Raw genomic sequence first — 20,717 nt, 5'->3', positions numbered from 1 at the left:
AGAGAATGTCGCCTCGAGGAGGATCTCAAGCCTGTTGTAAAAGTACTAACTGCAAACCAAGAATCAGGACTGTCGGAACAAAGTGATTTTCATCACATTGCTTTTAGGAATAAACACGTGCCGTATTGAAACTTTAAGACACAGTTGCCGCCACGAAATCTAACTGGCCCTGTTGGAAAGTGAGTGGGACCACTGGGTTTTCTTTGCATAATTGTTATTGTTAAAGTTGCACCACCCATCAGTTGCTCAAGGCCAAGGAATAAAAAACCTGCTCTCCTATGTTTCTTGCCTAAAGGGAGATGCTGCCCCCCCCCTTCTTGTCTAAACATGTACAGCCTGTCTTGCTGCTCCCAGGAACAATACACAGTGTTAAGCTTCGATTTTAACCCTTTAGGAGCCGTGTATCCACTCATTTCCAGATGGTAAGGGGCTGGGGGATGGTTCATGGAAGCTGGGAGGCTGCTTCAGGCTGCGCTATGGACAGGAGGCCAGGAGGGGCCCTGTCCTGCCATGGTCGTGGTCGTGGTTGGTGGAGGGCTCCGGCCACCTTAGAGGAGCCCACATGCTTGGTAGGGGTTCACGGTGGGAGTGGGGACAGGGAGTGTCTGTCCTTCCTTCCCACAAGCATCGCTCTTCCATCTGGGCAGCCTCTGCTCATCGCAGGCCACTCGTGAGCCCTGATGAATGCGGTTGTTTCCCAGGACACAAAACCACACCCCAGAGAATGTGGTCCCTCCTCTCCCCGTGTTTACGGTCTAGTTCAGAAGACAGGACACACGTGTGATCATTACCCAAAGCAGCATTCCCACAAGTGCACTTTTACGAGGGACGACCTCAGAGGAAGGGGAACTCACAAAGGCCATCTGAGGTTAGGGAAGTGATGGGATGGGGCTGAGCTTTCTGGGTGGGACAAAGCAGGCTTGGCCACAGTTGTTCACGTTAGATGCATTCATCCAGCAAGTATTGGTTGGACTCCCTCTGGGCTAGGTACCGGGGTTATGCAGCACGTCAAGCACATAGACATTCCCGTCCTGATGCACCTTACGGCGTAGATCTGTGACTTTTCTAGCTGGAGTACCTAGCCCAGGGTCACGGGCAAATCACTTTTTTTTGGGGGGGGGGGTGTTTCCGATATTAACATGTCACTCCCACTTTCAATTGGCATCCAAGGGGAGACTTCCTTCATACCTTCTCTGCATCTCGGCTTGACCTCATACTGTTAAATTGTCTAAACTCAGATTTGTTGGTAGGCAATGTGCTCCAGAGACCGTGTTGACAGTCACCAGGGTCTGCCCAGGCACAGGGACCTGGCTCAGGTTTAGCCAAAATGGCACAGACAACCATGGGACCGTGTGACAAGGAACTACAGTTTGGAGCTTTGAATACACAAACCAGAAGGACTCTTCAGTTTCCCTTTGGTCTTGTTTGTGGCCATGGTGTTTGTGGCTCCAGGCCCCACCAGCAGAGCACGGGGGCAAACAGGGATGACCAAGACAGTCAGCAGCTACAGGGAGTCCGGGTTTCACCATCGACACTCAGAACGGTTTTGTTTCATATTAATTTTAGGAACCCTTTGGGCTTGTATAGCACTTTTTTCCACGCATTCTCGTATTTGCTATCTCTTTATCCTCAACACAACAGGGGGTTAGAATAACAACAGCCAGTGTTTCTGAACCCTTACTGGCAGCTGACACTTGTGTTGGGTTACTTCGTCCTTACATTGTGTTTCATTGTGTTTGAGGGGGAGAAAGTTTACTGTGGCTCTGTTTTTCAGGTAAACTGAGGCACAGAGTTTTGTTTTGGTCCTTATCCAAGATCACCCAGCTAGGAAACAACTATACTGAATGCTGGGCACACATTCTTCTGGAAACAGGTCACCACATCCCCCAAATCGATTTCCCAAAAGGTACATTTGCCAAGTCACCACCTCACTGGATTAAGCATTAGCCGCACCCCCGCCCCTCCCCGCCCCTGCCCACCCAGGTTTTGGTCTTTCCCCCTACTTCCCAGGCCCAGACCTCAGCCTCAGAGGTACTCTGTCAGAGCTCAGCTGGAATCTGCGTTAGTTGGCTCGGGCTGCCATCACAAAACACCACGGACTGGCGGGTCACGCAGCAGAACTGTAGTTGTCACAGTTCCGGAGGCTGGGAAGACTTAGATCAAGGTGCCGCCGATTTGGTGCCTGGGGAGGGCTCTCTTCCTGATTTGCAGAAGGCCACCTTCTTGCTGTGTCTTCACCTGTCAGAGAGAAAGATCCAGATCTCTGGTCTCTCCTTCTTCTTCTTCTCCTTCCCCTTCCGCTTCTCCTTCCCCTTCATCTTCCCCTTCTTCTCCTTCTCCTTCTCCCCCTTCCTCTTCTTCCTCCTCCTCCAACTCCCCCTCCTCCTCTCCCCTCCTCCTCCTCCCCTTCTTCCTCCTCCTCCTCCTCCTCCTCCTCCTTCTTCTTCTTCCTCTTCTTCTTCTTCTTCTTCTTCTTCTTCTTCTTCTTCTTCTTCTTCTTCTTCTCCTTTTTCTTCTTCTTCTTCTTCTTCTTCTTCTTCTTCTTCTTCTTCTTCTTCTTCTTCTTCTTCTTCTTCTTCTTCATTTTATTTATTTATGTGACAGAGAGAGCAAGAGAGCACAGGCAGGGAGATGGGCAGAGGGAGAGGGAGAAGCAGGCTCCCCATTGAGCAGGGAGCCCAACCTGAGGCTCAATCCCGGGACCCCGGGATCATGACCTGAGCCAAAGGCAGATGCATTAACCAACTGAGCCACCCAGGCGCCCCTCTCCGGTCTCTTCTTAAAAGGGCACCAGTCCCATCAGGAGGGTCCTACCCTCACGACCTCATCTAACCCCAATCCCCTCCCAAAGGCCCCATCTCAATACCATCACACGGGGGGTGAGGGTTTCAACATACAAATTTTGGGAGGACATGAATATTCTGCTCGTTACAGAATCTCACGTGTCTCATCGTAGAGGTGGAACAGCTCCTGGGAAAGGAGACGTCTGCAAAAATAGAAAAGATCGCACGTGGCGTTTAGTAGAAAGTTTCCAATTCTCGTGCAAAACTGACACAGGGAGAATGAAAGTTTGACACGCAAACCACTGATCAATCTTAACATGACAGGGAGAAGGATAAGAGGTAGGAGGTGGGCCTGCCAAAAAAAGTCAAACCTGAATTAGATCTCACCGTTAGATCGACAAGTCAGTTAACAGGGAAACCGGGGCTCCAGGGACATTTTAAATCACACTACGGGGTACAATCAGGCCCAAAATTGAGAAATTTCACAGGACAAACAACTGAATTTATTTACAAATATATTGCAGGGAAGAAAGAGGAGGAACTTATACATGAAAGGGGAAGGACACATGAACCAAATGCAATGTGTGGTGAGCTTTTTGTGGATCCTGGATTAGAGTTAAAAAAAAAAAACAACATGGTAAAAATGTTTACAATTAAAAAAAATAAAACATTAGTGAGACAACAGAGTTTAAACACTGATTTAAACACTGGTTGGAGTTTTGATGATACCAACACATTGTTGTTAATTTTGGAAAGTGGCTATGAATAGGGTTGTAGTTATAGTTTAAAAGAATTCTTATCTTTTAGAGAAACATAGAGAAATAATGTCGGATGAAATTACATAATATCTGAGGTTTGTTTCAGAATCATCCAGGGTATGTGGAGGACAAGAGAAAGACAAGTAGAGGAGGGAGAGATGAAAACGGGCTGGCCGTGTGCTGATAGCTGTTGAATCGAGATACTGGGTAGGGATGCATGAGTTTCTCAACTTTTGTATGCTTGACAACTTCCGTCAAATTTACTTATGATAAATGATAAGTAAATACTGCTTTGTAAAAAGTCCTTAAAAATTTAGCAAACAGGGAGTGGATTTCGGGTAACTGACCTTGAGTTCTTTCTGCTTGACCACATTTCTCGTGACATTTCTTCTCAAGTGGAGGATAGAATTTTAGAGAAAGGATGTCATTCGGAGGCCCATCTACTTTCTCTCTTCTTCTGACATGTGTTCAAGGACCCAGATATAATTTCTGCAGGGCTGCTGAGCTTTCAGAGGCATGGCACGATGCCACCTCTGCTCTCCCCAATTGGCTCCTGCCACATAGCTTCCTTCAATGACAGATCCAACAGGTGGTTCTAGCTAACACTATGCAGGATGTCATTCGCCCCATGTGGATGAGCTTCCTGGCAGTGTTGGGTTCACAGAAGGAATATTCCCAACAATAGGGTCTGGCTTGCTCCCGTTATAAGATAAATGAACGTTGGGGATATAAGGTACCACAACGTGGTGACTAAGTTCACACCATTGTATGGTATATTTGAAAGTTGCTAAGAGAGTAGATCCTAGACGTTCTCACCATGAGAAAAAACCATTTCTCTTTCTCTTTTTTTCTCGTATCTACAGGAAATGATGAATTTTTCATAAAGATTTTATTTATTTATTTGAGAGAGAGAGCAAGAGAGCGTGAGCGGGGGTGGGGAGAAGGACATCACGGGGCTCTACCCCAGGACTCTGAGATCATGACCTGAGCCGAAGGCCAACACTTAACCTACTGAACCACCCAGGCGCCCCAGCAAATGATGGATGTTAACTAAACTTATTTTGGTGATCATTTCCCAGTATATATATAAGTCACGTCATTATATTGTATACCTTCAAGTTACACAGTGCTGTATTACGTGTCAATAAAACGGAAAGAAAAAAGAAACAGAAAAAAAAATCTCCTTTGCCTCTTCTGTCGAGCTAAGACCGAGACCCCGAGATACACTTTAAGAAAGCGATCTTTCTGAGCTGGGGTCGCCCCGAACTGACAGGTTAGATAGGATCTCAGGGCAAAGGAAGGGACCACGAGGATTGTTTGTTTGTTTGTTTTTTCCCACGAGGATCTTTATGACACATAGACATTAAATAACCTGAGTAACTGCTTGTCTTGGTTCCCGAGGTAACTGGGTTTTCCTCTCCACTTGGACCTGGATCCGGGTGAGGCAAAACTCCAGGAGGTGCTCCCCGTTACAGTCACGTGAGCGCAGGTGGACCCTGAGATGAAGTAGCCGCGTCCTTAAATTTTGCGCCCTGGGCACCGGGCTTGGCTCCCCCAGCACTGTCTCTCACCTGAGCTCACCTGGGCTCACCTGGACTGGTGCCGCCGACTCCTGATTCTCATCTTCCCTTCCCTGCTGCCTGTTGTTGATTCCCGGCAGCGCAGCGGGGGGAGCGCTGGCCTGTGTAGGTCAGAACTCACGCGTCCCCCCCTCCACTGTTCGCTGACCCTCCCATGCGCCAGCCCTTGGCCTTGCTGGTTTCCCTGCCTGGCCTTCCTCTCCCGTCCACTGCTTCCTCCTTTACCTCCTGCAGAACCTTCTGCAAGGACCACCTTCTCTAGGTGGCGGTCCTTGACCTCCTTCTCTTTGCACCTTGTGAGCTGCTTCCTGCCTTGATTTTTTTCTCCCCAGCACGGACCTTTTACTCATTTCGTTCCCCCCGCCCCCCACTAGAAAGGAAGCAGCATGAGGCCAGGGGTTTTGTGTGTGACCTCTGTATGCACAGCTCCTAGACTGAGACAGGTCGCTGGGCCCGCGTTTGCTGGATGGATGACAAGGCACGGGAAGGGGGGATTGGTGCAGACTACACGCGGGCAGCTGGGACCCCAGGCCCCTCCTGGCCGTCCGCCTGTGGCTCCTGGCCCCCGCCGGCGCATGACCACGCTCTGATTTGGCAGGTAAAGCAGCAGTGCTCTGCCGCCAGAGATCACGCTCCCCCTGCGCCTCCGTCCTTTTTGGCCTCAGCTCATCAGAAGCTTTGTCTCTGGAAAACCAACAGAGCCCTCTGCCAGAAATTCTGCCCAGCCTTCTTGTTATTTCAGCTGTTTTCAAGGCCCTCGAGCAGGCTGCTTGGCCGCGTGGAGGTCCTTGGGGAGCCAGGTCAGGTGATGGACTCCCAGGCCTGGGACTCAGACACTGCAAGGCGCAGTCTTCAGGTTGACTCATGCCATTCCATCCTCAGCCCTTCTGGCCGACCGCTGCCTGCTGGTCATTCCACTGCTCACGAGCACCTTTCCCCAGAAGCGGGCCCGGAACTGAAAAAGAGGCCAAGATGTAGCAGATCCAGAAGCCTTTCTCTCCAGTGGGGGCTGTAGAGAAGAAGACAGATCATTGCTGAGCCGATGGGCACCTCAAGTTCATTCTCGGGCTGCCCCAGGAGCATGGAGGCATGGCCAGGGGTTCACGCTTGCGCTCAGCAGGGATCTAGCCCAGTTTGTTCTGCGTGGATGGAGCAGATGGGTCTTCCTTGGGGGGTTGGTTGAGTAAGGTGGTCAAGTTCCCTCCAGCCCAGTGGAGGGAGGAGAGGACACTCTATTTGCCAAAGACTCCCCTTTTCTTCCTGAGCCCACAGACGTGCTCCCTGCCTGTGTCCACTCTCCCTTCTGAGAGGGACAGGGTGATGCCTGAAGAAAGTTGGGAAGAGGACCTCAGATGAGGCACTGAGCACAAAGTCTTAGCCTGCATCTTTCAAAAGCTTTCCCCCAGCCTCACTGAGGTATGATCGACAAATAAAACGCGCATGTGTTTACTGTGTGTGATGTGATGTTTTCATGTACATAAACATGAGATATGTCCACGATCTCATTAGCACGTGTATCACGTCATGCAGTTACATAGGTCTTAACTTTTTTGTGGCGAGGACATTTAACATCTACCAATCTCCCCTTTGCCTCTATGTGTTTGACTTTTCTTTTTTAGATTTCACCTATAAGTGAGATCATGCAGTATGTGTCTTTCTGTGCCTGGCTTATTTCACTCAGCATAATGTCTTCCAGGTTTATCGAGCTTGTTGCAAATGGCAACAACTTTCTCTTCCACGATCCTTCTTTTTAAAGGCTGAATACTATTCCATTGTGGGTATATTCTATATGCAGCACATTTTCTTTCTTCGTTCATTTGTGGACACTGAGGTTGTTTCCATATTTTGGCGATTGTGAATAATGTTGCAGTCAACACAGGGTGCTGATATCTCTTCGTGATACTGATCTCATTTCTCTGGATAGATACCCAGAAGTGCGATTGCTGGATCATATGGTCATTCTATTTTTAATTTTTTGAGGAACCGCCATCCGGTTTTCCATGTCAGCTTGGATCTTAATCAAAGTCCAGGCTTTGGGTCCATTCTTTGAATGCCTGGTTTGCCTTCTAACTGTAGTTAAAAAAAATAAATGGGAAAAGATTAACTATCTCCCTGGAGGTAGGGGCATGAAGGATAATGCAATGGCGTACTGGCTAAATTAGCTTATTTCCATTCAGTGAAATTTTTGAGCATTAACGATTCTCTTTGAAAATCCTCAAAGGAATGTTTTATCATGGAACTCTTAAGAAAAACAAGCTGTTTATTTATGTTCCCACCTTAATTTTAGCTTTTTTCTTAAGTGAATTTTTATTCCCCTGGAGTCCTTCGTGTTGGGTCATTCCAAAATGGATTATTGACGAAGAATGAGGCCACTCTAGAGTTCCAAGCTAAGTAGCTTTAAGAAGAAAAGCCTCCTATGATTGTTGCTCATGGTCGGAAGCCAGTAGAATGAGGCTGGGAATCAACCAGGAGGTCAACAAGTGTTTGTTGGGCGCCCTCCTTGTGCAAGGGCTCTTTCTTCTTCTAGAAAGGGAGAAGTCTTTGGGGCCTCAAGATCAACAAATACTGGTTGAATCTAATTGAGTTTGAAAGAATAACTCTCCTCTTGGAAAACAGAAGAATTTGCATTTCTGAAGAATTGACTCATTGGCCTTCAGATGACCATGACTGTTTACTTGAACTCCCTTTTATTTTGTTTTGTTTTATTTTGATTCAGTATGTATCTGCCCATCCTTTTGAGTTTATCTGGGTCTTGCAGAATTTACATACCTCCAACCACCCCCATCCACCTGGGTTGGCAGTTGGGTTGGCCGGCTGGCTCTGTCAGTTGTCTGCGAATCACGTCTATTGTAATCCCAGCCCCAGTAGCATCTTGTGTTATTACAAATTGGTTCTCTTCTAATCCTCTCAATGGCTTGCGTGTCCCAACCGTTTTTTTCACTTGGTCCAGAATTTCAAGTCTGTGCCTCCTTACTGACCTCATACATTTAGGGCTTTCAAGTGAAGTAGGGTTGATAGGGTTTTATTCTATGGTTCTCATTTGCAACCTGCAGTTGAAAAACGTAACCTTCAATTCCCGTTTTTCAAAATTCGACCTGATTTGTGGCTTTCACGCTCGTCACTGAAGCTGTTTTATCTCCAGTAGGTTAAGCTTCTCCAGTTTAAGTTCGTTTTCTTCTTGGACAAGAATCATGATGTTTTTGTTTCTAAGCCTCTTGGTCCTCCACGTGTGATTTAAGGGCTAGTGATATAGGCCTCACCTGGGAGCTCGTTGGAACTACCCCAGCCTTTCTTACTGGAACTGCGTTTGATGAGACAAAGCTCATTTGTAAGTCCATCCAAGTGTGAGAAGCCCTGATTGAGTATGTCTTTAGATTTTAATAAAAATTACATTGTCGAGATATAAAGGGACAACTTCCATTAACCTTTGTCGGAAATGTGTTTCTGACATTTTATTGCGAAACGTTTCCAACAGCAAAATAGGACGTTCTACCGTAAGTACCGTACGTATATTCTCCACCTGGATGATACCATCGTTTTTCTTTACGTTTTTTTTTCCCTCTCAAATCATTTTCCACCAAGAATTTTATATAGAAATATTAGTTGACAGCACGACTGTTAGAAAGAATCATGTCTTGGTCACACAGTTCTCACTCTTTCTTCTAGAATTTTCAGTGGGTTTGATGAGGTCACGATTAGTGGGGGGATTTCTTGTGACTCAGAGAAGTGTGGTGGGGTGGGAGTAGGGGAGAACTGGGATTTCACAGAGCTGGGTGCTGGCCCTTGCCCCTTTCAGGGCACCGGGCCTCAGTGTCCTTCATCCATACAGTGAGCGAGTCGAGAGACCTCATCCCTAATGGCGCTCCCAACCCCGTGATTGTAGGTCCCTTGCAAACAGTATCATCATCACGATCCCTCAGGTGGAGAAACTGATGAACCAGTTACATATTCGAGTGAGAAGGAAAACATCTGTTGGCGTGGAAAAGAGATTATTTCCTAAGCTACTGAGTGAAACAGCTGCAGTGGCGGTGTTAACTCCGTTTTCTCGTCAATTTTTGTTCTTTCAGGAAACCTTACAGAAACATGAAGCCTTCAGCCATCTGGAACTGAGAAACTCATTCGAGGCTGACTGCGGCTTCTAGAACGTCCAGGTGTTCTGCAGATGTGAGAATTTATCCTGCACTCGCCAGCTGGAGTCCCGAACAGATGCACGGCTTGGGCTCGGCGCTAACATCCCTGCGCACAGAGGGGTCGTTCGCGAAGTGGCCGAAGAGCTGTTGTTGACCCCAACGGCTGACTGTCGCACACAGCCGGTCCTCCCTTGGAGCCGTGGGGGGCGGGTGGCAAACCACATTGGGGGTTGCAAGTTTCCTGACTCTCTTGAATAAGGATTCCAGGTGGGGGCCTCATTTCTGTAGCCCCACCATTGTTCTAGGGACCACCGCCCCACACGACCGCCACCACTTGTATTTTCTTGCAAACTCCCTGCCCTGAAAGTGAGCAGGAGGAAGCTCTTGGAAACATCTCTAGCTGTGGCCCACCGTCCCTCCAGACAGTTATTACCCTCCCCTCCCCACCATGGGCTGGCTTTTTCTAAAGGTTCTGCTTGTGGGGGTGACTTTCTTGGGAAGCCTGTATCCCCTTGTGGATTTTTCCTTCAGTGGGGACACAAGAGGCCAGAAGCCGAATTTCGTGATCATTTTGGCGGATGACATGGGATGGGGGGACCTGGGAGCGAACTGGGCAGAAACGAAGGACACTACCAACCTTGATAAGATGGCTGCGGAAGGAATGAGGTGAGTCTTGAGGAAGCCGGGCCAGCATCCCTTGGGATGCCTGACTCAGCGGGAGGGGGCCACGTAAAGCAGTTAAAGAACAATTGATGGGTCCATGTTGACTTAGTTAATTGATTGGCTAATTTGGTTTGAAGCCAGTACAGCATCGTGAAGAAAACCATCCATTCATCCATCTGATAACATTCAGAGTGTGTGTGTGTGTGTGTGTGTGTGTGTGTGTGTGTGTGTGTGTGTTAGGAGCTGGGAATATGGAAGTGAACAAGTTACCTCTGGTACTAATCGTCTGGGGGAGGGGACAGGTTAAAAGGAAAGTAGGCATTACAACCGAGTACGTGAGCCCGTATCAAAGATTTTTGGAGTCCGCAAGGGAGGGTGTGGAACCCAGCCGGGGGCTTCAGGGGAGAAGGTGATCTTTGAGGAGCAACTGAGTCAGCAGGCACACAAAGGGAGGAGGACTTACTTGCAAGCAGACGGGACTTACTGGTCCATGGAAGGGCACACGTAACTCCAAGGGACCATAGAAAGGAAGGGCTTGTGCGTCCGAACGGGTCTGGGCGTTCGTAAGCCCCTTTCCTGCTTAGAAACAACACGTATCAGAGCGTTCAGACTTCTGGGTGCGCATCTTGGGCTGACGGCGATCTGACCGGCCAGCTCAGACCCCACCGGCACTGCGTTCAACTCCTCTGTCTGGCTCGGTGGGAATCGCTCCAGCTAGCTGGTTAGGACCCCGCGTGGGGCATCGTCACAGTATCTCAGCCACTTGTATCCTGGAGCCCGGAGCTTCCCCAGAGATACAGACCCTCAGGGGTCCCTGCATCTGGTCTCCCCACTCCAGTCCATCCACCCTACCTTGGCCAAAGTGAATTTTCTAGAAACACTCTTCTGCTTCCAATTCTTCAAAGGCATTTTGTGGCCCTAGGGATCCAATCCGAACTCTGGACAGCAGCTTACAAGACCAGCCCCTACTCCACACTGGCTCTCTGTGCGGCCCCTCTGTTCACTTGGTGCCTCCCCATGTCTGGGCCTCGGCTAGGTGATTCTGTCTTCCCGGTGGACTTTCCACTTCCCCTGTGTAGTTACTTTCTATTCACTGTCTGGGGCCCCCGTGCCTCCCGAGGTCCTCAGGAAAGCTTTCTCAGATGCTGCCGGGTTGTCTGCCGGCTCCTTGGCTGCTCCCCATGGTGACTGCGTAACCGTCTGACCACCTGTATCGGGTTGAATAGTGTGCTCCCCCTCAATTCATGCCCACCTGGGCATGTGACCTCATTTGGAAACAGGGACTTTGCAAATGTATTTAGTCATGGATTTTTTTTTAAGAGTTTATTTGAGAGAGAGTGAGAGACAGAGAGACAGAGAGAGCATGAGCTGGGGGAGAGGGAGAAGCAGACAGCCCGCTGAGCAGGGAGCCTGACATGGGGCTTGATCCCAGGACCCTGAGATCCTGACCCGAGCTGAAGGCAGACGCTTCACTGACCGAGCCACCCAGGTACCCCTTAGTTAATGATACCACCCTCCATTGGGGGTGCGTCATAAGTCCAATGCCCAGTGTCCTTATGAGAAGAGGCCAGGACGCAGAGAGACACCCAGAGGAAGTGATGGGAAGGCAGAGACAGGGAATGCAGTGATGGGTCTGCAAGCCAGGAATGCAGGGATCCACAAGCCAGGAGAGAGGCATGGGACAGATTCTCTTTCTGAGCCTCCAGAAGGAACCAGCTCTCCTGACATCTTGATTTCAGGCTTCCAGCCTCCTGACCCATGAGAGAATTACATTTCTGTCATTTTAAGCCCCCCCGTTTGTGCTCCTTTGTTGTGGCAGTCCAGGAAAATCACACAGCTCCCTTCTAGCTGCGGCCTTCAGCAGGAAAAATGCCTGGTCTCTTCTCCCCCTTTTGTATCCCTGGCACCCAGCACAGAGCCCAGTGTGCACTCGGCAATGTATACACCATTGCTTATCAGCGAATGGGCTTCAGGTCACGATCCCTTCCCTTGACATGTCACCCCAAACTTTGCGTGTTGGAATTTTTTTTCTTCTATATTTGGGGAGAGAATTTAATCCATAGCATTTACTAGATCCTCAAAGGGCACTGGATTGCGGAATACTTAAAAACTTCTGCTTTTAGTGTCCAGTGGGTTTGTGGGGAAGTATCTGGCCCATTATTTAAACCGAGATTTCTGAGGCCGGGACCCTCCTCTTCTGAGCTGTCCCCACCGGCACCGTCTCATCCTGGGCAGAAACGGCACCGCGGGGTCCCTTTGGTGGGCTCTCCTATTTTTTCCTCCCTTTGTGAAAATATTCTCTCCATCTGAGCTTTGTGCCAGGGGCCAGGCGGCCGGCCCTCTGGCCCGATGTCTGCGTCCGCGGCAGCTTTGCTCTCTGTGCTTTGTTGACAGGAAAGCCGGCTTCCTGTGGGGCCGCGGATTGATTCATCGCTGGCTTGGCCCCTGCCTGCTCACGGCCGATGGGGAACCGTGACTTTCAGACAAGAGCTGCAATTGCCAAACAGGGTCCCCGGGTGACTTGAGAAAGTGTCTTTTTTATTGTCTCTTTTCTATTAGGGTATTGTTTCCTCGGGCTCCCATGACAAATGATTATAAACGGTGCGGCTTAAAGCAGCTCCTGTGTATCCTCTCAAGGGTCAGGAGGCTAGAAGTCCTGAATCAAGGTGTGGGCAGGGTTGGTTCCTTCTGGAAGCTTTGAGGGAGACTCGGTTCCATGGCTGTCTCCTTGTTTCTGGCCACCGCAGGCAGTCCTTGGCCTTGTGGCCGCACTACTCCATTCTCTGCCTTCGCTCTTCCGTGGGATTTGCCCTGCATGCACATGTCTAAACCCCCTTCTGCTCATAAGGCCGCCGTCACTGGCTTTCGGGCCCATCCTAATCCAGTGTGACCTCATCTCAACTTGATTACATCTGCAAAGGCCCTATTTCCAAAGAAGGTCATATACCCAGGTTCTGGGTTGACATGAAATTTGGGGGGGATGCTGGTCAACCCAGAACATTGAGCTATACCACACGCATCTTTACCCTTGCTCCTCACGCAGTCTGTAATCTGGCAGGTGCCTGATGAACGATTGTTGCTTGGAAGACTAAATATCCTGCTTAAGAAGTCGGGCTCTGGAGTCAGGTGGCTTGGGTTTGAATCCCGGCTCTGCTACTTTCCATCTGTATGACTCTGGGCAACTCCACCATCCCTTGGAGCTTTGCTCTCCTCTTCTGTAAATGGGGACGATGGTAGCACCCGCCCCATAGGATATTGTGGGGATTAAAGTAAGTAATCCATGCAGGCCGTTAGCACAGAGCCCGGCTCTCAAGAGACATGGATGTATGTGAGCTGTGGTTATTTTTGGTATCGGTATTAGAAATAACATCCATTCGAATTGTCAGTGTGAATTGGCTACTCTGCATAAGAAAAGGCCTAAATGATACATCGTGGAAGGAGGAGTGGGTTCCGGAGACAAATCCCTGTTAATCTCAGTGTGGACCGTCCACACTGAGCCAACATCTGTATTTGAATCACACATGACAGCTGTGGTAATAGCTAACCCGTGCTGAGCACATGGGAGGTGCCAGGCTCTGGGCATCACCCCATTTAATTCCCTTCACCACCCCGTTTCTCTTCTTTCACAAACGAGGAAGTCAAGGTCAAGCCACTTGCCCCCACTTGGCTGTCCTCTTGGGATCTGCTTGAGTCCATTGCTTCCTAGACCAAGTCCCCAAGGCAGCACTTAAATGTCCCCGTAACATTTCCCTGCCAGCACACACCATTAATGTGGGGTTTTTTTCTTCTGCACTTGGTTATGGTAGATGCAATTTGCCAAATTTGTCAATGGAATGGGCACCATTCACAACATAACCGTGATGTCATCATTGTTGCAGAACAAAAGGATTCCTTGGGGGGAAGAAAGGCAGAGCTGTTAGTGCCCCAATTTTGGTCCCTTTACAGACTTCCTAACTTCCATTTACATAGCGGTAAAGGAGGGATTGTGGCCTGAAACCCCACAGCCTTGAGGGTTATGATAGAGCTATGTTACTCACGGTAGCTCAGGTCAAAGAGTGTCATCATGTTATCACATGGGGGACACTGAAGCCCAGAGAGGAGTGAAGGGTTTTGATTACTCTAGTCGCCTTCCAGCACGTGGGGGCAGATGAGCTAGTTCACAAATCGATTCCATTAAAAATAATGATAAACAATTTATTTGTGAAAAAAACCCGAAAGTCACTGGAAAGCAGTGAAGGGCTCATTATCAGAGGACATTGCTGTTCGGGCTCCCTAGCATTCAGCGGCCGCCCACCTGTGCCCTTCCAGGCAGCTGGGCCCCTTGCACCTGTCAGTAGGCTCAGCAGACAACGCGCCTTTTGCCCTTGACCTGGGGGGCTGGGGCGTGTTGCCACTGTCCTGTGCAAATCTGAGCTGAGCGGTGCTGTTGAACATTTGAAAGTTTAAAAACGATACGATAACCCAAGGAAAATAAAAATGTTGGAATTCGGGTGAAAAGGCCAGGGACTTAGTAATGAGCTAAAACTTAAAACTTTTCAAGCAACTGGAAAAAGGGAGCCCAAGGCAACTTGGATCGCCATGGGGACTAGAGGAGGGAATCACTCACACTTTAAAAAAGAGGGGGAGGGGCGCCTGGGTGGCTCAGTCCTTAAGCGCCTGCCTTCGGCCCAGCGTTCTAGGATCGAGCCCCGCATCAGGCTCCTCCTCTGGGAGCCTGCTTCTTCCTCTCCCACTCCCCCTCCTTGTGTTCCCTCTCTCTCTGGCTGTCTCTATCTCTGTCAAATGAATAAATAAAATCTTTAAAAAAATTTAAAAAAGGGGGGGGGAAGTATTGCACTTCCATCTCTTCCAGCTCTTCTGGCAGAGAGTAAACTCTGAAAATAGTTGCATCATTTAAATAATTACGAGAACCCAGTGAATAACCTTGGTAATGCAACACTAGCTTGGTTCTTGTCCGCTGCACACCAGAGACGTCCAGAGCTGGTTTCCCCTTGTGAAGAGCCAGCAACTGCTTCTTGACAATTCTGGGAGTGAGCAGTGACTCCCGGCAGGTGACAGGATTCTAGCAGCAGCTTAGGGTGTCCAGACTGGGGTTTGAGCACCTGAGTGGTCATGACCTGTAGGTCTCTTGGGGGAAGTGAGCCCAGCCAGCCAAGCCCAGATCCTGGCCGATCACTTAGAGTGTCTCCCAGGCTGGCTCAGAGGCGAGGTTGACCCAACACCGTAAGCACGTTCCCTTGCGCAGACCGACTTGTTAGTATGTTATCTTTGCACCTTGATTTCCTTCCATCCTGCTTCATCCCTTCTCGGGCCCCAGTCTAATCTGAGTCAACTCAGTGCTACTGCCGAGTACAGGCTGTGACTTCGCCAGGAACCAAAGATCAATATTTACCACTGGAAGGTCAGAGGCTCCCAGGGGCTTGAGTTTCTTTCTAGAAAGGGCCTCGGTGGGGAATGAATTGATCTGTCAATTCAGTCAAACACCTTGTGTGATTTCTGTTCTCAGCATTGGATTTATGCCAACATGCATCCATCCTATTTGCTCTCAGTTTCCTTGGCTGTCCTGCTGCCTTTGGAAGGGTTTTGCAGCAATCCCAAGGGAGCTAGGAGCCAGGCTGGCACTCACAATGGCTGGGGATTGCAATGAGGTCTTCCTGAGAGTTAGGGTAGAAAGAACATTCTCAGTGAGACTTATATTCATAAGAGAATGGGGCGCCTGGGTGGCACATCGGTTAAGTGCCTGCCTTCAGCTCAGGGCGTGATCCCGGCGTTATGGGATCGAGCCCCACATCAGGCTCCTCTGCTGGGAGCCTGCTCTCCCTCTCCCACTCCCCCTGCTTGTGTTCCCTCTCTCGCTGGCTATCTCTATCTCTGTCAAATAAATAAATAAATAAATAAATAAATAAATAAATAAATAAATCTTTATATTCATAAGAGAAAGATTCCCTCCCCACCATGTAATCCCCTTCTAGCTTTATTTATCTCCACCCGCCCCCCCACAGTGATTCAGACTCAGGATTGAGGGAAAAAGCCTCTTGTCCTATGACCTTCACTGCTAACTTCGAGACATTTGCTCAGCGTCGTGGGACAGGTGATTTTACATCTTTGCCCTTGGGTACAAAGGTCCAACGGACATAAAATTATGCAATGCCCACCTTCCAACTGGGCCAGGGTGAAGTTTACAAGAAAGTTTCTGCAGGGTGTAGCCTCGTGGTTCTGTTTAATAGATGGGGACCTTCAGGAATACAATTGTCTAGGTTAACACCCAATCTTCAAGAAAAGAAACTGAGATATTAGCCAGTGAGGCCTTGGTGCCAGCCTGGTTCACAACCTCAAATTCCTTTCAAGTCCTTTGACAAGGAATCTCTGCTAAGAGCCCGTCATAGGACAAATGCTGGAGGACCCCAGCCAGCTGTGCCCTAAGAGGCTTCCAGCCAGGTGGTGAAGAAGACAAGAAAAGCAGCTTTTATTCTTTATTAGTTTATTTTTAAAGGTTGATTTATTCATTTGAGAGAGAGAGAGTATGGGGAGAGTGGCAGAAGGAAAGGGAGAGAGAGTCTCAAGCAGACTCTGTGCTGAGTGCAGAGCCTGCTGTGGGGCCCGATCCCGTGACCCTGAGATCACAACCCTGAGCTCATGAGCTGAGCTGAGACGAAGTTCAGTCCCCTAACCGACTGCACCACCCAGGTGCCCCAAGAAAAGCAGCCTGTTGTGTGAAGAAAGGAAAGGTGTTTTACGAGCAGGAAACCACATACCTCCTGCCTCCCACCCTGGGGCTTTAATAATGTGGATTGGATGGAACTGGATTTGAATCCTCTGGGATAGAATGAGCATGTTACTTATTCATTGGTCACAGTCAAGAATGAGAAAGGTCCATGCTGGGCTTCCTGCCTTTTGGATGATAGAACCCACCCAGAGCAGAAGCATGTTAAAGACAGTCCTGTGGGGCTGCAGGAAGAGAGAGGCCATTTCTCTGGAGGGAAGCCAAGAGGTGCTTGATAAAGGACCTCACTGTTGAGACCTTAAAGATGAGTGGGAATTAGCCAAATGAAGGGAGAGGAAAGCGTGTTGTAGGCAGAGGGAAAAATGGGAGCAAATACCCAGAAATGAAAGGTGCCCTTTCACTGGACACATACACCTGGTAGCTCCTGCGGGGACTGTCCTTGGTGCTGGGAATGCATCCCTGATCCAAACAAGGAGACGCCCTCGCTCTCCCAGGGCAGCCATTCCAGCGGCTGAGTGTGGCTGGGACAGGGAATGTGAGGCTAGACGGGTGGATGAGGCCGCTGGTGAAGGGCCTCGTGTGCATATGCTCGAGTGTTCGGACTCGGTCCTGGAGGCAGTGGGGGCCCCAAGGACTGAAGGCATCGGCCTGCCTTTGAGATGGATTGCTCCGGCTTAGCAGGGATGGCCCACGCTGGCGGCTGGGAGGACCGTGGGCAGATTGTAGGAAACTCCAGGACGGCATGGCTCAGGGTTGTAGCAGTTGGGAAGTGTCCAGTCTAAGAGGCACCGAGATGCCCGTGTGTGTGTGTGTGTGTGTGTGTGTGTGTGTGTGTCCTTCCTTGAACGTGATTGTACTCATATCCACAACGAGAATGTGGAAAGGAAAGGGGGAAATTGCCAAGGATCATACCAAGCTCAGCTGCCAGGAATCTTTTTTTTTTTTTTTAACAGAACAAGAGTATGAGCAGATGGATGGAAGGATGGATAGAAGGATGGAAGGATGGAAAGATGGATGGATGGAAAGATGGATGGATGGATGGATGGATGGATGGATGGATGGATGGATGGATGGATGGAATGATGGAAGGATGGATGGATGGATGGATGGATGGATGGATGGATGGAAGGATGGATGGATGGAAGGATGGATGGATGGATGAGTAAACAAAACACACCAAGTTTACTCTTTGCTGCCACATTTGCATGTGGTTTACAAAGGATCTGCATATCGGTTACCTCAGTGACCCCACCCGACAACTTTCTGAGTCCCGACTTGGTGGTCTTCCCATTTAACAGAAGGTAACATGGAGGCCAAGCTGTGTTGGTGGGTCCCATAAAGTGTTTCTCCAGTTCTCACCTCCCACTCCATCCCTCTACACACAAAGGCCACAGCAAATAATTTTTAAAACCTATTTCTGCCTCCAAGCCTTTAAATTATGAATGGAGCAGAGACAGCCCTTATTCCAGGCCCACAGCAATTGAGAGAGTGACCACAGAAAGCCTCATCATCTATTTTAAATTCCTCATAAATGAGGCTGGACATGCTTAACTTCACAATGTTATGTCTCTCCAGGGCCTTTCGGGGCAGCGTTTCCAGCACTAACGTTTTCTGATTCTAATACACGTAATTTATGTGATGGCAAGTTGCTTTGGTTTCTGTCTGGCTGTGGCTTAATTTGCGTTGATTTTCCTGTGAACAGGCTGCTGTAATGTCTGGCTCTGTACTTCCAGCTTGCCTTTACAATGTATTTTCAGACTTTAATTAGGACCCCTGTTGGTGAACTGGCCTGAGCCTGCCCAGATAGATTTGGGGGAAAGCAAAAGAAGCTTTCCAAATAGCGAGACCATTTTATCGCTTATTAATTAGTCTCTGCTGAATGGAGACAGAGGCTGGGAGAGAGGAAAGGTGACAGGCAGGTCAGTTCACTGGGCTGCGTGGGGTGTTGTGAGTTTTTTGGGGGGGTGTGTGGTGAGGGTACGGTCAGGGTTCTCCAAAGGCTTGGAAATAAGGGACATAAAAAGATTGTTTCGGAGCATCAAGCTATGTGAACTTAAACACAAGGTGGGGAAAGAATTGAACCCTGAAGAGCATCAGCTTGAGCGATTTTGGGCAAAATGGATGGATGGATGTTTTCCAACCGATGTCCTCTTCAAGTTTTGTTTGCTCACCCACCAGATTTTGCTGGAGTGTCTCCGTGGCATCAAGGCATGCTGCTTTGGGGCTGCCCTTCCAGCTCCACCCTGTCCTCACAGAACCCACAGTCTGGGGAGGAAATCGAAGTTACACGTGCTGTAGAAATGCACGACAGGTGTTCCCACGAGGGTGGTGGTGTGTGTTCAAGGAGAGCCCCTCCAGGATGGTCGTGAAAGGCAAGCAGGGACAGCATCTAGGCGCTGTGTTTTGGGCTCTGCCCGCGTGTACTGGTCCGCCGGGGCTGCTGTCACAAATACAAAAGAAGGGGTGGCTTAAATAATAGGAATTATTTTTCACCATTCTGGGGGCTAGGAAGCCCAAGGTCAGGGTGCCAGCGTGGTCGGTTTCTGCTGAGGATCCTCTTCCGGGCTGCAGATGACCCCCTTCTCACTGTGTCTCACCTGGAGGGGGAGAGAGAGAGAGACCTCTGGTCTCTTCCTCTTCTTATGAGAACACTAATCCCATCATAGGGGCTCTACCGCCATGACCTCATCTAAAACCAATTACCTCCCAAACCCCCACCTTCCATCATATGGAAGGTTAGGGCTTCAACACCAACTTTCAGTCCCGAGTGCCAGGGAAGAAAATTGTGGTCAACAGCCTTTGTGCAACCCAGACCCACTGAGGACAGAATTTCCCTAAGCTTAGCAAACTGAAGGATTTTTCTGTGGTCGATTAGAATTCTCTTAGCATTAATGAACTCCACAGTCCCCAAGGTAAAATTTGGATTCTGATTTCCTCTGTAATTCATGCCTAGGAAGAAAACTTGTTGACCCCTCTGACACTGTGGTTCCTGCCCTCATCTCTGGAGCTCGTTGGGAGACAGGCATCCCGGTGTTTCTCTCAGGCTCACATGGTTTGTGTGCATGTGAGTTGGGCTTTCGGGGCAGGCACCACCAAAGGTGAGTCTCAGGACTTCCCTAGCCCAAGACTAGTCACCTACCTAAGGTAATTCCCTCTGGATTTACTTTACCAACCTCTGGACTGGCCCAGGTCCAGCCAGCCTTCTCTCAGGTGCATAGGGAATAGAAAGAGCATGGGATTTTGGTTGGGCAGGCCTGGGTTCAAGTTCTAGCTCTGTGGTTTCCCAAATATACGGGTCTATAGTCTGGCCTACGGTGACTGGACAGGGTAAGGTGTGTCTGCACCCATACCAGCGGCATGGTCTTGGGAAAGTTGCTTAAACTCTCTGCCTCACCTGCCTTATCTGTAAAATAGGATTCCTAGGGATTTGACATCATATATGCAATATGATTGGGATAAATGGCAGCTATTTTTATTTTGATAAGACACCCATAAAGTTAATGCCTATTTATACTTTAGGTCTCAGCTTACGTGTGGCTTCTTTTAGGAAGGACTTGCTTCCTCAACACCCATGTATGTATGCCTTGCGTGCTTCCAGAACACCTGTGCATACTGTTCTCAGAGCTCTCTCACATGCTGGGGTTGTGCAACTCCCTTATTGAACTTTGGGCGACTTGAGGGCAGGGCTTGATGTTGGGCGCTGTGACATTCTGGGCTCCTATCCTATTACACCCACATTGTGAGAGCCAGGACTCTGATTCTAAGTGGCCGCAGCCCAGTGCCGCCAGCCTGAGCCTGAAAGGGGCGGGGCTTTCGTTCAGAAACTAAACTCCACAGAGACTCCGTCCTGTGTCCGGGCTCCTGAGTCAGTTGCTTCATTCTTTCAGGTTCCTCCATAGGATGGGACAGGTGTCCCTTGCCCCGCACCCTCCTCGCTTGGGGTTCAAAGGGAACGAGAGGGCTCCTCCTCGCTGTCTGGTTCAGAAAATCCCAGGGTGGCTTCTGAGTAGCCCTGCCCGGGTCACGGGCTGTGGGCCCAATCCTCGAGGCTACGAGGTTGTGCTGCTCTGCTGACCCCG

General features: G+C 49.3%; 1 protein-coding gene across 11 annotated transcripts in view; it reads left to right on the top strand.

Annotated features, from left to right (window-relative positions):
- ARSG (arylsulfatase G) overlaps positions 1 to 20,717 on the top strand; it is a 127,201-nt gene that overhangs the window by 28,767 nt on the left and 77,717 nt on the right. For all 11 annotated transcript variants that reach the window (XR_015721251.1, XR_015721250.1, XR_015721252.1 and 8 more), the window contains one exon: positions 9,189 to 9,917. Coding sequence is in view for 8 of the 11 variants with exons in the window: in XM_087854191.1 (XP_087710317.1) it covers positions 9,700 to 9,917 (218 nt within the window). In the remaining 3 variants the exon portion in view is untranslated. The remainder of the gene's footprint in view (positions 1 to 9,188; positions 9,918 to 20,717) is intronic.

The sequence above is a fragment of the Ursus americanus genome, chromosome 23, assembly GCF_024610735.1.
Source record: "Ursus americanus isolate L20-20 chromosome 23, mUrsAme1.1.p, whole genome shotgun sequence".
NCBI classification, from domain to species: Eukaryota; Metazoa; Chordata; class Mammalia; order Carnivora; family Ursidae; genus Ursus; species Ursus americanus.
This window is presented reverse-complemented; position numbering and strand designations above follow the sequence as displayed.